This window comes from Podarcis raffonei, chromosome 11, assembly GCF_027172205.1.
Source record: "Podarcis raffonei isolate rPodRaf1 chromosome 11, rPodRaf1.pri, whole genome shotgun sequence".
NCBI lineage: Eukaryota > Metazoa > Chordata > Lepidosauria > Squamata > Lacertidae > Podarcis > Podarcis raffonei.
This window is the reverse complement of record NC_070612.1, coordinates 42,413,422-42,431,472: the sequence shown is the minus strand read 5'-3', so window position 1 is coordinate 42,431,472 and position 18,051 is coordinate 42,413,422. Positions and strand designations below refer to the sequence as shown.

General features: G+C 42.1%; 1 protein-coding gene across 5 annotated transcripts in view; it reads left to right on the top strand.

Moving 5' to 3' along the window:
* TMEM232 (transmembrane protein 232) overlaps window positions 1-18,051 on the top strand; it is a 145,805-nt gene that overhangs the window by 64,809 nt on the left and 62,945 nt on the right. For all 5 annotated transcript variants that reach the window (XM_053407638.1, XM_053407640.1, XM_053407635.1 and 2 more), the window contains exon 11: window positions 14,296-14,474. In XM_053407638.1, the coding sequence (XP_053263613.1) occupies window positions 14,296-14,474 (179 nt within the window). The remainder of the gene's footprint in view (window positions 1-14,295; window positions 14,475-18,051) is intronic.

Genomic DNA, 18,051 nt, shown 5'->3' with positions numbered 1-18,051 from the left:
ATTGCTCTTCTGGTCACTGCTGTGGATACATGGCCTGTCTCCAGGTGCTGTGGTCATCTGCAAGGAATTCCCATATGGCAGGATTAATCTTGCCAGCCCTTAATGTCACATTTGCAGGCATCTTTGTAAAGCAGAGTGGGTCTGCCAACAGGCCTGGTTGCCTGAAGCCAACTCCCTGTAGAGCACATCCTTGGGGATCTCGCCATCTTCCATTCTGTGGACACTTCCAAGCCAGCATAGACATCACTGAGCCAAATAACTTTAATACAACAACCGCTTTACATCTTATCTGTGCGGTGACATGCATGAAGATCCCCAAGAGCACTCCAATAGCGCTTATGCTTAGCTTCAGTAGTGATTCATAAAGGAAAGAAACTGACTCACCAGTATGCGCTTGGTTTTCCCTAAACAGATGCTGTCAAATTATTGACCACTTCTGACCTTGCTTAGCTAATTAGATCTGACAAGATCACAGCCCAGGATACTCTGTCTGTGGCTCATTGCGACATAGATCTTTTTGGGTTGTCTGTTTACCTATGGTCATGCCACTGCATGCAGTGGGACCGAATAAAGCCTGTCAGAATTCCCATCACTCTACAAAATGCTTGTCTTGCTCCTACTTTGAAGAGTTCAGTTTTCAAATTTTGCTAAAAGTGACAGGTCTTTCTGCCATTATCACTGTCTCATCAATCACATCAACAAAAGCTGAGCTCCCATGGAGAGCTTATTAAAGTCTGGGTTTAATATATTTCTTCTGCATTTATGTTAAAGATATTTACGCACGTACACAAGCAAGTGTATGTGTATATGTATGTGTGTGTGTGGACGGGAAAGAGTGTACGCGTACATGTGTGTGTCCGTATGTGTATATATGAAAATACGAAGGGAAGCATTTGCAAAGCAGATAATAAATGTAGCTGTGCTTCCAATTTATGCTTTACCCACGGAAAGCCATTCACATAAAATGAACATATTAAACTTTAATGTAGAATATTACACAAACGGGAGCTCCTATTGGTGTCTGGAAGGTATTATTACTATTTTATTTCATTTATGAATTGCCATGAAGCATCTCGAAGCAATTTTGCAATACACTAAAACCCACATACAAAACAACTGCACATATAAAAACAATTTCAAATAAATTCAGATAATGACTAGAAGAAAAGATTCCGCTCGCTGAAAGAGAAAATTCTTCAACAAATGCCTAAAAGGCAATAAAGACAGTGCTTGTGATAGGTAATGGGAGAAAGTTTCAGAGGGCAGGTGCTGCCACACTAACAGCTGAGTTCTGTCATTGTCAACCCTACAGGTTGTCCTGTCCTGCAAAATGTAGTGATTGGTTAGTTGCGGGTGGCGCTGTGGGTTAAACCACAGAGCCTAGGACTTTCTGATCAGAAGGTCGGTGGTTCGAATCCCCATGACGGGGTGAGCTCCCATTGCTCGGTCCCTGCTCCTGCCAACCTAGCAGTTCGAAAGCACGTCAAAGTGCAAGTACATAAATAGGTACCGCTCCAGCGGGAAGGTAAATGGTATTTCCGTGCACTGCTCTGGTTCGCCAGAAGCGGCTTAGTCATGCTGGCCACATGACCTGGAAGCTGTACACCGGCTCCCTTGGCCAATAAAGCGAAGTGAGCGCCGCAGCCCCAGAGTCGGCCACAACTGGACCTAATGGTCAGGGGTCCCTTTACCTTTAACTTTATAAGGGATGAGAAGATCTTTTAGGTATCCTGGCCGCAAGCTTTATGTCTGTGTACACCACAGCCAGCACCTTGAACTCAACCCAACAGCTAATTGGCAGACTCTACCATTCTTTCAGCTGGGCGATGATCGTATTCTGTCTCGGTGAAAAATCAACTAACCACAGTTTGCACTAGCTAAAGCTTCTGGGTCACCTTCAAAGTCAGTCCCACACAGAGTGCATTGCCGTGATCCAGACTGGACGTTACTAGCCCATGTATGAGAGTGAATAGGTTGTTCCGGTCCAGAAATGGCCACAGCTGTTTTACCAGCCACAGCTGATAAGACACTCCTAGCCACTGAGATCACCTGGGTCTTTAGTGACAGAGATGGATCCAGGAGCACTTCCTGATGAGGACCCTGCTCCTTCTGGGAGTGTATGATCTCATAATTGCAGTTAACCAATTATCTGCACTCGGGGACCAATCACACACAGCACCTCCATCTTGCCATGATTCAGAGTCAGCTTGTTAGCCCTCATCCAGCCCATGACCGAGTCCAGGTATCAGAGCTTGCATGGTTTCAGATGTCACAGAGGAATAGAGCTGGGTCCCATCAGCATATTGATGACACCTTGCCCTAAGGTCTGTACTGTATCTAGGTAAAGGTAAAGGGACCCCTGACCATTAGGTCCAGTTGTGACCGACTCTGGGGTTGCGGCACTCATCTCACTTTATTGGCCGAGGGAGCCAGCGTACAGCTTCCAGGTCATGTGGCCAGCATGACTAAGCCGCTTCTGGCGAACCAGAGCAGTGCACGGAAACGCCGTTTACCTTCCCGCCGGAGCGGTACCGATTTATCTACTTGCACTTTGACATGCTTTCGTACTGCTAGGTTGGCAGGAGCAGGGACCGAGCAACGGGAGCTCACCCCGTCATGGGGATTCGAACCGCCGACCTTCTGATCAGCAAGTCCTAGGCTCTGTGGTTTAACCCACAGCGCCCCCACGTCCCTAAGGAATGCCTAAATAAGTGACCTTTTTTTAAAAAAAATAAATCTGTGCCAGTTTATTCCAATAAGTATTCTCATATATCAAGCCTCTGGTTCTGTTGAGCCAAATAAGGTATGATGGAATATTTCCTCAATCTAATTTTACTATCTAGGATCCTTCCCCCTCTTTCTGTTTTCGATAAAGATTATTGACGCTATGGACTGATATCAGTACAAATATTTTTGTGACAGGACAGGAGCCATAAAGTTAGCTCCTACAAAAGAGGCCACACGTTCCTGCTAGAGGTCCTGTTGCCTGTTGAAGAGGGTTACACCGCAGCAACAAATTCATCCTTATTTATTTTAAGTTGGGTCAATGCATGGGAGGAATGCTTTATGTTCAAAATGTCTTAGTCCTGACGCTGGTGTTGGAGAGGTATGGGAGAGGTGGGACACCTGCAGCATTACTAAATACATTCTTGTTTCTCACTGGTTGCTCTATTAGCAGCGAGCAGAAAACTTGAATTAGAATATGAAAGGAATCGTTTTCCTTTTCATATTCCTTGAATACCTAATGGATCTTTCTTCTTTAACTTTCTTTCTTTTCAAAGAGCTTTTGTTGCGGAGGCTTTTTATACCCTACCCTCCACCCCCAGCTTATTCACTTGCTGAGCTGTCAAGGGCATATATGTCTTCCAATATATAAAGCAACATTTTTGATAGCTGTCACTAGGTCATGCAAAGCAGAACTGAAGAGAGAGCCTTGCAATACTGCTGGGGACCCTGGATGACTAGTTTTGTAACAGATTTCTCTCAATGTCTAGACATTATTATTAGATTGCAGCCCCCCCCTTTTTATGACAGTCCTAACATATTGCCATCTGTTTGTTTCTGTAAGCAGGAATAAATACCATTGATTGATTGATTGACTGATTGATTGCAATAAATACAAGCACTTCTATAGTACAGGCCCTCTTTGTCAATCTTTTCTATTCAGGAATAAGTAATGTAGTTTAATTCAAACGGGAAAAGAGCTGTATGGCTAATGATGAGTGGATTTATGAATCCATTTATGAGTGACTAGAATATAGTAGGTTTGGTCTGCAATACTTGTAATTTCATTGCATGGATTTCGAGATAGGTTGTATGTAGGCTGATGACGTCTCTGTTGTGCTTGCAATAACCTGTCATTGACTCAGCAAAGTTCTTTTTTTTATTATTCCAAAGGCTGTATTTACCTTTAGCCAACCCACAGGAAGTGACATGCTAGGGTTGAGGGTGGTCACCCACCCTCTTGCATGTACAGTGGTACCTCGGGTTACCTAAGTACTTAATTTGTTCTGGAGGTCCGTTTTTAACCTGAAACTGTTCTTAACCTGAAGCACCACTTTAGCTAATGGGGTCTCCCACTGCTGCCACGCCGCCGAAGCACGATTTCTGTTCTCATCCTGAAGCAAAGTTCTTAACCTGAAGCACTATTTCTGGGTTAGCGGAGTCTTTAACCTGAAGCATATGTAATCTGAGGTACCACTGTACCTACAAGTCCCCCCTCTTCAGCTGGTATACCAGCAAAGTGGGGGGGGGGGACTATCACATTGTTTCTTTTTTTTAACAGCTGCTGTCAAAATTGGTGGGATCATGAGTGGGGCAGGAATTTGCTTTGGGACCAAACTCCTTCTTTAGAGTAAAGATGAATCGGGGATAGTTTGTAACATTTTCACCATCTTTTGGGTGAAGCCTTGTTGGGAGGAACTCCATATTTCCCTGCTAGTTTTCAACATATACAAGGAGTGTTGGCATTCCGGGAAAATGAGATTCTAGCTTTGCATCTGCTGTAACTTAGAAGGGCAAGGAATTCCTCTAATGGGAACACTTCAAGGAGCATCTCCACCCCCATTGTTCAGCCTGGACACTGAGGTCCAGCTCCGAGGGCCTTCTGGTGGTTCCCTCCCTGTAAGAAGTGAGGTTACAGGGACCCGACAGAGGGCCTTTTCGGTAGTGGCGCCCACCCTGTGGAACGCCCTCCCATCAGATGTCAAGGAAATAAACAACTACAGTGGTACCTCGGGTTACAGATGCTTCAGGTTACAGACGCTTCAGGTTACAGACTCCGCTAACCCAGAAATAGTACCTCGGGTTAAGAACTTTGCTTCAGGATGAGAACAGAAATTGCGCGGCGGTAGCGGGAGGCCCCATTAGCTAAAGTGGTACCTCAGGTTAAGAACGGACCTCCAGAACGAATTAATTTCTTAACCCAAGGTACCACTGTATCTGACTTTTAGAAGACATCTGAAGGCAGCCCTGTTTAGGGAAGTTTTTAATGTTTGATGTTTTATCGTGCTTTTAGTTCTGTTCTATTATTATTATTATTATTATTATTATTATTATTATTATTATTAAGCTATCCAGGCCATTATTAAATTCCTGTCTATCTACTGTTTATAACTGCAAAACAGTGTGACAAGTGTGAGTACATTTGAATATTAAAACCACAGTACACTAAATACTCCTGAAAGATACCACAATGCAAGGTGTTGTCAGGGTCATTCCATATCAAGTGATCCAACTTTTTACCTCCTCTCATCCAGTTTTCTTAATATTTTGTATACTTGTTGAATGATCGAAACTGAGTTTAAATCTAAAATTTTAATTTCTTAATCTCATCCCGTTTGTGAGTTATGAGGGTTTGAAATTTCAAAAAATTGACAAATTTGGGCTTTGGAACACATTTTAAAAGAAAAGCCTCTCTCGTCAGATACCTTGGATGACATGAGGTAAAAAAGTTAGATCACTTGATATGGAATGCACATCAGTGAAACACAATTTCCTGCCATTTTTTAAAATATTTTTTTAAATTAAATTTTCAACAAAAGTAGCAACAATAAAAACAACAACAACAACAAAGAAAGGAAAATATACACAAAACAATATCAAATCCATAAAATGGGGTTCTCCAAATCCTGTGACTTCCTTCCCCCCTCCCCGGTTCCCTAAATTTTCTTTTCAATTGCATATCATTTCTACTCCAAATTATTTTTTTACCTTAAATTTCCTGTACTATCTCTAAAATTACAAGTGTTCTTAAAATATGGCCAATGTATTAATCTGTTTACAATACTTTTGCAAATACATAATAAACATTTCCTATTCTTTTTAAAAATTTCATCTTTATTTCTGAGCTTTCCAGTTAGTTTCCCCATTTCAGCGCAATTTCCTGCCATTTTGACTATCTCTCCAGCATCTTGGCTTCAAAAAAATCTCCATTTTGCCTGTAAGAGGCATTCTAAGCCGAGCTTCCTGGGCCCTAAAGAATGAAAACAACATACAGGAAGCTAATGGGTAAAAATGTATTAGCACCAATTAAGGTTTCTCTCAATAGGTGTATGTGAGACCCTTTGGAACAGAGATGACAGAGGATAAAAACTTACACTCTGTGAGTCGTTAGTGTTTTTAAGCAGTTGGTGGGTGTCATAGCAAGGGTAAAGAGCTCTTGTGATATCCAGAGAGTCCTGGCTGCAAAATGGTCGTTTAGAGCAGCCTTTCTCAACCTGTGGGTCCCCAGATGTTGTTGAACTACAACTCCCATCACCCCTGGCTAGCAAGGCTAGCTGATGATGATAGGATGATGGGAGTTGTAGTCCAACAACATCTGGGAACCCACAGGTTGAGAACCGCTGTTCTAGAGGGAGTGGTGTTGGATACCATGTTCAGTATGTCTTAATTACAGTAGTAGTTTTGTTCTGTTGGAAGCCTGGCCTGACCTCCTCTACTGTCTGATTGCTTAATCAGAGGACTCTTGTGTGTGCAATGTTATTTACAGCAGCCTTCCTCTGCAGTTTTGTTCCACTTACCTCTTAATAACTCTGCAAAGTTGCCAAGCTTTCAGGATTTAGTCTGCTTTATTCAACCACTTCTCACAAACCCCTCTACCACCCTCCAGCCATGACTGGCGTTTTAGAAGCATCACATGGATGCTGCCAAAATCAATCAATCAATCAATCAATCAATCAATCAATCAATCAGGAGAGACACAAGCAGCTCCAAATTCACATTGATCTCCAGTGTGGATGTGCCCTTGGATGCACATATGCACAGTATAGATGGACATGTCATGGACAGTCATGGACATGTGGTAACAAAGGAGAGGCACTGGTGAAAATTCCAGCCCTTTCTGACCTTTGGAATCATTTTAGAATTATAGAATTGGAAGGGACCACAAGTGTCATCTAGAGATTAAGAGTCTCATGTTCTACTGACTGAACTCTCTCTCTCTCTCTCTCTCGCTTTTACTTGTGAATTTTGATGGGTGATCACCAATGCTGGGAAGATGTTAAATGTACTGATGAAAACTTATGGTTGTCAATACAGTGGTACCTTGGTTCTTGAATTTAATCCATTCCAGAAGTCCGTTTGAAAACCAAGGAGCTTCCTGCACTCAATCAGAAGCCGTGGAAGCCGCGTTGGATATTTGGTTCTGAAAAACGTTCGCAAACCAGAACACTCACTTCCGAGTTTGCGGTGTTAGGGAGCCGATTTGTTCGGGAGCCAAGCCGTTCGACTACCAAGGTACCACTGTATTGGGAGCTCAACTCTTTGAACAGCCCAGTCAAGATCTCTCTTGAAATTCCCTACCCTTTCTTAAGTTTGTGTATTGTTCATTAAAAAATTGCCACATCTTGAGCTACCCTATGACTCCAACAAAGGCTTTAGGGCTTCCATTCTGCTGCTGCTTCCATTCCCTTAAGATTACATGCAAGCATCTCCTCTTCTGCACCATATTTGTTTAAATGGACTAGGAATCTATTTTTACAGGCAACTGTTGCTTTGCACTTCTCATTGGGGAAAGGGAATAGAAGGTGATCTTCTCCGTGTTACCAGGACAAATCATGTTGAGAATGTGACTCAACTTACAAGGTAGGCATGTGCTGAAGCCTTCAGACTTCATCACATCTCAGAGTTTACGTACATATTCCAGTCTATGTTATCAACTTGATGGTTTCATCCTGTAACTAACTTGGCCCAGGGTTTTAAAAATGTCCTTACTTGAAGTGTTTTTTTTTAAAAAACCCAGCTTCTCAGATAGACTTGACTTCATATTTGCATCGGCATCTTGCTTATCAATTTCCATTACATTCCAGGTATAAATGTAGCCCCATTTCTGCCCATTCGTTGATGTAACCTGGCTACCTCTGGTATGTAATTCTTACCTGAAACCTGGACAATCTTGGCTTCACTTCTGTGAAAACTGTATCCAAACAAACATACAGTTCCCTCTGCTTTGACTCATCATCTTGCTGTACTCACTCTTTAGATGCAATTTTAGGACTTCAATGCTTGTATCACAATGTCCAAAAGCATTTCAAGATTCAGTCTGGATGAAAGTAATTTGGATTGCCTGCCAGGCCTGTGTGGCGCCATTTCCTCATTCATATGCTCAGCATGAACTCATCCATTCTTGTCTAATTAATCTTCCACAATTTTTTTTTATCTGCCTATGGTTGTCAGTATTTCTATGCTTCCTTGTTCTCTGTATATTATCTTAAAAGTAAAATATCACCTCCTCAGCCAAAAGACTGATTAAATGCCATCTCTTAATAGTTCCCTATTAGGGCTGTGATCTGCGAACAAGATGAGTGAAGATTTTCAGGAAAGGAAGCTGCTGTATAGCTTAAACCTATCCATTTTCACTCAGTCCTACTGAGTTCAATATGTCTTCAAGTAATTATGCATTATATGCATTGTATTTAATGGAAGCCTTACATTTTGATTCTGTGCACATTTACTTGGAAGTAATTCACATTGCATTCAATTAGGCTTACTCCTAAGTAAGTGTACACAGGGTTTCAGCCAGAGAGCAAGTTTACTAGGAAGCAAATCCCATAGATTCTAACTGGACTTACTCCCTAGTAGTGCTTAGAATTGCAGCCTTGACATCTTTGGGTATGACCTACAATCTTTTCCTGTAAGAAAAGATACCTGTTCCTTTCAAGCTTTCTCAGGATTTTCATCTCTGAAAGATAATTGAGAGAACCATTACTGAGAACTCCTGATATGGAAGATGAGTCTGTGGTGATCATGACCAGTGACTTTTTAATGTAACACACAGGCTTCATTCATTTCTGAAGCAGCCAGCTAATGTATTTAATGTCTAAAGATTCACATGTAAATTGTGCAAGTTATTAATGCAGTTTCCCCCCAAGTTTTATTGGCTCTCACATAGTTCACAATGGAACTATTGTGTACACAGTGGGTAAGAAATGGAAAAAAATGCTCAAAGTGATATGCTATGGGCTTTTTGTTTGAGAACATTAACAGCTGTCAGTTGCTTTCACACCTTGTTTCTGGGTTTCCTTGTGGTCACAGGAGTGACTTATCCACTGGAGCAGAGTCACAATAGTCTCCCAGCAGCAGAGTTGCTCCAGCTTACAGGGAGGGCCAAGGCGGTGAGAGCAGAGCTGCTGGGACACACTTGTGAGAGCCCTAGATTGGCTCAATGTGATCTGGAAAGCCACAGTTGCAGTGATGCTATTGTTGTGTCTCTGCCTCACTCAGCAAGTCACTCCTGCTTGGTCATCTGGTTGGCCATTTGGAAAAGAGTGGGTCGGACTCAATAGGCATTGGGCTGACTATGGTTTCATTTATGAAGAGTTTGGGTTTGATATCCTGCCTTTCACTCTCCTTCAGGAGTCTCAAAGCGGCTAACATTCTCCTTTCCCTTCCTCCCCCACAACAAACACTCTGTGAGGTGAGTGGGGCTGAGAGACTTCAGAGAAGTGTGACTGGCCCAAGGTCACCCAGCAGCTGCATGTGGAGGAGGGGAGACGCGAACCCGGTTCCCCAGAATACGAGACTACCGCTCTTAACCACTACACCACACTGGCTCTCAATGTCCTTATTTTAAACACAGTTTGCCTTCCTGCCTTTATTCTCATCCTCAAGCTATGGTCAAGTATGCCTCATGAAAAGATCAACAATCCTAAAGGGGGAGTTCTATGGAAGTAAAAGGCTTGTTAAAAAAGAAAGAAAGATGGCAGCCCAATAAAATCCCACTGTTGGCTTGATTGAGCAAGAATTCATATCTCCTGATCAGCTGTTGACCGGGCAGACCCTTCTTTGGAGTACTGCTAGCTGAAATATATTTACATGGAGGATGCGTTTAAGGAGTAGTCAATTGCTGCATACGAAGGCAGGCTTCCTTTTCATTTCTATGAAGGGGTTTTGTTGTATCTGTGGATAGGATTTCCAAAGATGTGTTATTACTATTCAGTCATAACCAACAGCACTATCAGGAGAAGGCATTTTTTAAGTGATAGCAGGGCCCATATGACAAATATGGTAATGACAAATATGTGGTACAAATTTGTTGCATACAGTGGTTAATATTATAGGTAGGTAGCCGTGTTGGTCTGCCGTAGTCGAAACAAAAAATAATATATATATATTTAAAAATCCTTCCAGTAGCACCTTAGAGACCAACCTAGTTTGTTATTGGTATGAGCTTTTGTGTGTATCTGAAGAAGTGTGCTTGCACACAAAAGCTCATACCAATAACAAGCTTAAAGGTAAAGGGAGCCTGACCATTAGGTCCAGTCATGACTGACTCTGGGGTTGCGGCGCTCATCTTGCTTTATTGGCCGAGGGAGCCAGCGTACAGCTTCCAGGTCATGTGGCCAGCATGACTAAGCCGCTTCTGGCAAACCAGAGCAGTGCACGGAAACACCGTTTACCTTACCGCCAGAGTGGTACCTATTTATCTACTTGCACTTTGACGTGCTTTTGAACTACTAGGTTGGCAGGAGCAGGAACCGAGCAATGGGAGCTCACCCTGTCGCAGGGATTCGAACCGCTGACCTTCTGATCGGCAAGTCCTAGGCTCTGTGGTTTAACCTACAGCGCCACCCACGTCCCATTAGTAACAAACTTAGTTGGTCTCTAAGGTGCTACTGGAAACGGTTATTATGTTTTTTGTATCTTCTGGGTGTAGATGCTCTACCAAAAGAAGCAAAACCAAAATGCCACAATCCTCTATATTCCTCTTGTACAACCTCAACTGAGTGCAGGGCAACCCTATACATGTCTGTGCAGAAGTAATCCACATTGAATTGCACCAAGTTTTCAGGTTCAATCCCTGTATGGGACAGCTGCATATTCCTGGATTTCAGGGGATTGGACTACATAATCCTCAGGGTCCCTCCCCTACGATTCTATGAATTTAGCTGCTTACTTCCAGGCAGGCTTGCAACCGGCGTTGTCTATATACGTTTTAGAATGTACCTAACCGCCTGATTCGGTATGGTGAAGAGAACTTCCTCCAAGCGAAGGGGCATGCTTTAAATTGCCATTGACATTCATAAGAATGAAAGATGTGGAGCTCCATTTCTGGAGACAGTCAGCACATTAGAGTAGCAGGCCTCTAAAGAGATGACTGATGTTTCCTCAACATTTGTTATATTCCCTGTTCTAATTAGGAGGGCATGTCGGGAATACTGCTAATGACAAGGTAACATGATGTAAGGCAGGAGGAGAAAATATTTTAAGGATGAGCACAGTCATTTAACATACTCTCATCTTTTTGACACTTCAAATATTGTTACATTTGTGTGTGTGTGTTTGTAGCATATCTGTTTTCAGCTGGAAAGGGAAGAGCTATATTTTCCTCTACAAACGGAACAATTGCATGCTGAGAAGCCCTGGGATCAAACCACTTTCACAAGCCTAGCATATTCTTCACACCTAATATAATAGCTGCATAAACATAAATATTGTGTACAAGCATCTTTTCATGAAAAAATAAGCCAAGGCAGCTTCTTTTGATATCCTCCTAATCTTCTTTCTCCTTCAGCTACTTATTTATCTTTGACAATATCCTTTGTGCCACCTTCAGCAAACAAAATCCATGAACTGAAAGATTTTATTATTATGTTTCAGAATTAAACACCTGGCAGCATGAATTCAATAAGCCTCTGTTCCCTGTATCCAGGGCTGGCTCTACCATTTGGCAGTGTGAAGCAACCACCTCAGTCACTTGATTTTGGGTACAATGGTACCTTGGGTTAAAAACACCTCAGGTTACAAACACTTTGGGTTACAGACTCCGCTTAACCCGGAAGTAGTACCTCAGGTTAAGAACTTTACCTCAGGATGAGAACAGAAATTGTGCGGCGTCAGCGCGGCAGCAGTAGGAGGCCCCATTAGCTAAAGTGGTACCTCAGGTTAAGAACGGTTTCAGGTTAAGAACGGACCTCCGGAATGAATTAAGTTCGTAACCAGAGGTACCACTGTATTATAAAAAGGCAGTTAATCATTAGTTATTTAATTTAAGGTTCTTAAGTTTTTACTCTCGGGGAGAGAGGGACTTGTGGAATTTTCTGTCTCAGATGTTAAAATGGCCAGCTTTATGGACTGTGCACCTTGGCTTGAAAATGGAGAAGCCATTTGTTGGTCTGATTCAGGCAGCAAAATATATTAGGCTGGCCCTGTCTCTGTCTATGTGAAGACCTAAGCCATGGAGGGGGAACCTGTGAACCTCCAGAAGTTGTTGGGTTCTAGCTTCCATCAGCCACAGCCAGCATGACCAGTTGTCATGGATGATCAGAGCTGGAGCTCAACAACATCTGGAGGACTAAGGTTCCCCATCCCTGATGTGTGTTTTGACATTACGTCCACAATACATAGATAAAGCATATGGCTTTTCCCAAAGAATCCTGGGGGTTGTTTGTTAAGGCAGCTGGGAATTGTAGTTTTGTGAGGGATAAACTACAGTTTCCAAGATCTTTGGGGGAAGCCATGTGCTTTAGATGTGATCTGGGTCACCTCATAAAGCCGATGAGCATGTACAGAAGCAGTCTACTATTCAATACAGTGGTGCCTCGCAAGACGAAATTAATCCGTTCCGCGAGTCTCTTCGTCTTGCGGTTTTTTCGTCTTGCGAAGCACGGCTATTAGCGGCTTAGCGACTATTAGCGGCTTAGCGGCTTTAAGAAAACAAGGAAACAAAGGAACAAAGGAAACAAACTCGCAAGAACTCGCAAGACGTTTCGTCTTGCGAAGCAAGCCCATAGGGAAAATCGTCTAGCGAAGCGACGCAAAAACCGAAAAACCCTTTCGTCTTGCGCGTTTTTCGTTTTGCCAGGCATTCGTCTTGCGGGGCACCACTGTACCAAATTCTGGGGACAAACTAGTTTCTTCCACACTATTGCCTTTTAGCGCTTCTTAGGCATTGCTTGCTCACAGTCAGCTGAAAATTAAAAGAGTGGTCCCAAACAGAACTGAGTAGAATACTTCAGTCCAGCAATGCCTCTCCCAGTGGACATGTGTCAGGTGTCTCACTCAAGTGTGTCACTTTTCTTGTTTTTCTGTGGTGTCACATGAAGTGTGCTTGAGAAAACCCAATCACACAGAATCAAAAAGCACTTATTCAGTGGACATAGTATTTTTTTTCCTGTTCAGTAAACCTTTGGTCCTGCATATTGATGATGGTTTTGGTGGTGATAACAGTAATAATAAGCTATGGTTTTTATTTTCAATGAGAAACAGTAAAATTATATTTAAAAGTAAAAATCCTGTTAAAATCTTGTAGAAGTAAATATTGGGGGAAAGCTGCAACCCCCCCCCACATTAACTTTAAATCATACAACTAAAAACTAATGCTAATGGTTTATTGGATGTTTTTCTTACCCCATCAAAAAGCTTGCAAGAACACTGTCCATAATTATAAAAATGTCCCAAAACATTACATGGATTGTGCCAACCTACTCACACTTCCTTGGCGTTCCTTTACCATTTGTTTGTGAGAAATCTATGGATTTATTTACTACCGCAATCTGCTAACATTGGTTGGGTTCAATAGTATACCACAAAGGTATTTCTGGGGGCATTTTATGTCTTGGTTCCAACCCTGAATCAAAATGGTAAGTGGTAACTGGCTGGAATTTGGGGATGTGGTACAGGCAACAATTTGTAACAGTGTCATTGATGGACTACCCTGTGGGTGTACTACTACTACTAATTTATTATTTCTACCCCGCCCATCTGGCTGGGTTTCCCCAGCCACTCTGAGTGGCTTCCAACAGAAGGTAAAAAATACATTAAAACATCAGTCATTTCAGTCATTGTGCCATGAAAAGTGCGCCTCACCTCGCCTTGTTTGAGTCAGGCCTGAGCTTTCAGAGGCATTAGCTGCTTGCTATTTGGAAATATATATATGATAAAGAATAAGGGACGTGGGTGGCGCTGTGGGTTAAACCACAGAGCCTAGGACTTGCCGATCAGAAGGTCGGCGGTTCAAATCCCCATGACGGGGTGAGCTCCCGTTGCTCGATCCCTGCTCCTGCCAACCTAGCAGTTCAAAAGCACGTCAAAGTGCAAGTAGATAAATAGGTACTGCTCCAGCGGGAAGGTAAACGGTGTTTCCGTGCGTTGCTCTGATTCACCAGAAGCGGCTTAGTCATGCTGGCCACATGACCCAGAAGCTGTACGCCGGCTCCCTCGGCCAATAAAGCGAGATGAGCGCCACAACCCCAGAGTCGGGGTCCCTTTACCTTTTTAGATGATAAAGACTACATAGATCTGGTTGTGTTAGCAAAGGCATAGAATGCTCACAGGACACTGAAATATTTTTTGCAGGTCACGATCCATTCTGGGTTATTCGTTATGGTGTGGTCTACAATCTAGTTGTCCTGCGTAGTGAACTCGCTGGGGATGTCACTCGAGAAGGATTAAGGAATGCTGTATGGAGATCTTTACAGAAACAAAAGAACATTGAAAAGGACAGCCATGTCCTGGAGGCTCTAAGAGTCGCAGAGGTAGGTATGGAACCTAGTAGTCAATATATGCCATTGCTCAAACGAGATTATTACAATAATATCATTAATTACTTTTAGGAAAGGACCCTGGTTAATATTGGCATTCTCCAATACTCTTCTAGCTTGGCTTGTATTCCGTGTTGAGGTTAGTTCGAAGGCAGCAGCTAGTGCAGAATGTGGTGGCCAGGTTGCCTGTTGGAGCAAACTGCTGCCAGCAAATAACACCTTGCTTGTGCATTTTGCACTGGCTGCCACTGAGACAGGGCAAAATTTAAGGTTTGGTACTAACACAGAAGGGATGCGGGTGGCGCTGTGGGTTAAACCACAGAGCCTAGGACTTGCTGATCAGAAGGTCGGCGGTTCGAATCCCCACAACGGGGTGAGCTCCCGTTGCTTGGTCCCTGCTCCTGCCAACCTAGCAGTTCGAAAGCACGTCAAAGTGCAAGTAGATAAATAGGTACCGCTGCAGCGGGAAGGTAAACGGTGTTTCCGTGCACTGCTCTGGTTTGCCAGAAGCGGCTTAGTCATGCTGGCCACATGACCCGGAAGCTGTACGCCAGCTCCCTCGGCCAATAAAGCGAGATGAGCACCGCAACCCCAGAGTCGGCCACGACTGGACCTAATGGTCAGGGGTCCCTTTAACTTTACCTTACTAACACAGAAGGGCCCATACAGTTTGGAACCAGGTTTCTTGAGAGACTGCCTCATCTCTTATACCCCAGTGGGTCACTTTGTTTGGTAAGAGAGTTCTAAGATACTCCACAGTAACTTAGAGAAGCACTTTTATAATAAATGTCATAATAATTAAATTTATTTTATAACAACAACAATAACTACTACTACTACTACTACTTTTCATATGATGCATTATGTAGTTTACTGTTATTTGTAAGTCACTGAGACAGGGAGAAGAAAAGAAAGTTCACAGGTGAGACCTGGGAGGGTCCAACACTGTCTGTGGGTGACAAAGATAAAGAGTTACTCTCAGAGTTACCTTTGAGAGAGGCCTCTGTGTTTTCTCTTTCTTTCTTTCTCTGTTTTTTCCCCCGTTCTATTTTGTTCTATTTCATTATGAAAAAGCTTTAATAAAATCTTATGAAAGGAAAGAAGATGTTCAGGAATGCAAATCTGCTGCTGTTTCCTTGAAGGTAGAATATTTAGTATTTTCAGAAGTTGGCATTATTTAGATATGTCTATAATGATAGATGAAAGCACATAAATATTAATAATATTGCTGTTTGTGCATACCTTGATTTTTTTTCATGCCTGGTACATGGACAAATGTCCTAAAGAATGCTTTAACTTGTCCAAAAACCATTTTGTTTCTTTGAGAGCCTCTCCAATAACTTAAATTGAGTTGACCCCAACCCTACAATAATATTCCAGCCCATTGACTGAATGTTCAGAGTTTGGATTTCAAATAACGTAGGGAGTAATCCAGGATTACCGTTACTGTCAGTGAAGTCAGTAACAAATCACTGATTTCAGTACATCTGGGTTATATAAATGCAAAAGTGGAACAATGGGAGCACATTGGTACATGTCATAGCTCGTATACTATGACGCATTATGTCTTGCAAAGAGCTTACATTGGGTAATATGCAGCTAAATAACTGCTCAAGACACAAGGACTTCCTCCCTTCTTGTCTCCCTGCAGCATCCCCAAATTTACTTGGAATAGTTGAGGGAACCCCAAGTATTTAGGGGGACATGGGGGTGGGATGGAGAACACTCCATTGTACAAAGAGAAATCCTTGTGCTACATTGATTACAACCCAGTGTAAATCACTTTTTTGGGGGTGTAGAAACATATACGTATACATATAGACACACAAAACTAGGGTTGCCATATGCCTTCTTTTTCCAGGACACATCCTCTTTTTCATGGATGTGTAAAATGAGAGTCTTCACAGCAATCCATAGTTAAAAGTAGAAGTCGGCAAATGTGTCCTCTTTTTTGCTCTTCAAAATATGGCAACCCTAACACACACACACACACACACACACCCCACATCTGCATCAAGTACAGCATACAAGCTAAGACAGGGGTTGCCCACTTTTTGGACCAGTGGGTAAATTTTGAATTTTGTTTTTTTTTTAAAAAATATTTTTATTCAAAAATTTTTCCATATAAACATAACATACATAAACATACAAAAACAAAAACAAAAACAAAACAAAAAACATGTACCATTTCATATCCTAATTTCTTATACCTTCCTTCCCCGACTTCCTCATGCCTCCCTTTTCTGTATTCCAAATTCTTATCAATTACTCAGCAAATCTTCCCTTATTTTAATTTAAATTTAAGCTAACCTCCCTTATTCTCCTTGTCTTAACCATTACTAATAGTAACCATTTACTTTCAATCCATCATCATTCTAGCTTTCATTAACTTTATGATATTTCTTTAAATAGTCCTTAAATTTTTTCCATTCTTCTTGCGCTGTTTCTCTTCCCTGGTTTCGGATTCTGCTCGTCATTTCTGCCAAACCCATGTAGTCTATCACCTTCATCTGCCATTCTTCCAGTGTGGGTAGATCTTGCGTCTTCCAGTACTTTGCAATGAGTATTCTAGCTGCTGTTGTAGCATACATAAAGAAAGTTGTATCTGTCTTTAACACCCCTTGGCCGACAATACCCAAGAGAAAGGCCTCTGGTTTCTTGGTGAAAGTATATTTAAATACCTTTTTAAGTTCATTATAGATCATTTCCCAGAATGCCTTAATCTTCGGGCACGTCCACCAAAGGTGAAAGAATGTACCTTCCTTAAATTTTGAATTTTGAGAAAGTGTTATGGATGCCATTCTGATTATTTATTTTAAAGCTAGATTTATTCTACATAAAGAGTCATCAATGGATACATGACTAATAATGTAACGGCAAGGGGAAACAGTGCATAGTTGATTGAGGGGCTACATTTTCTTCCCCCAGAGCTGGGTAGTGTCTCTGGGTTTTAAATGTCTGGCATTTTGAAAGCATATAAATATTCTTTGAAATTAGATTCCATTCTTCATAGTGCAGAACAGGATTACAGAAATAGGCTTTAGAATTCAGACAGGTAAGGAAGATGAATTTGGTATAAGCAGTGTCTGCAGCAAAGTTAAATTATACATTAAACACTCTGTCCATTCTTATTATCTTAGGAAATTAGATAAGAAAGCCTGATTTATTTAACTGAGTTGGAAATAAGCTTAGGAGATTTAAAATGCAGTTCTGTGATAGCCTAGGGAACAGGGGGGAATTTTGCCGGTGAGCATAGTAGGTATTCTTGTCTAAATATCCCCGGTTGTTTGTCTTTGGCCAATTGAATAAGTGCAAATCAAGAGCTGAACCACAGCTTATGCTATACAGTAGTACCTCGGGTTACAGACGCTTCACGTTACAAACGCTTCAGATTACAGACTCCGCTAACCCAGAAATAGTACCTCCGGTTAAGAAATTTGCTTCAGGATGAAAACAGAAATCACACGGCGGCGGCAGCGGGAGGCCCCATTAGCTAAAGTGGTACCTCAGGTTAAGAACAGTTTCAGGTTAAGAATGGACCTCCAGAACGAATTAAGTTCTTAACCCGAGG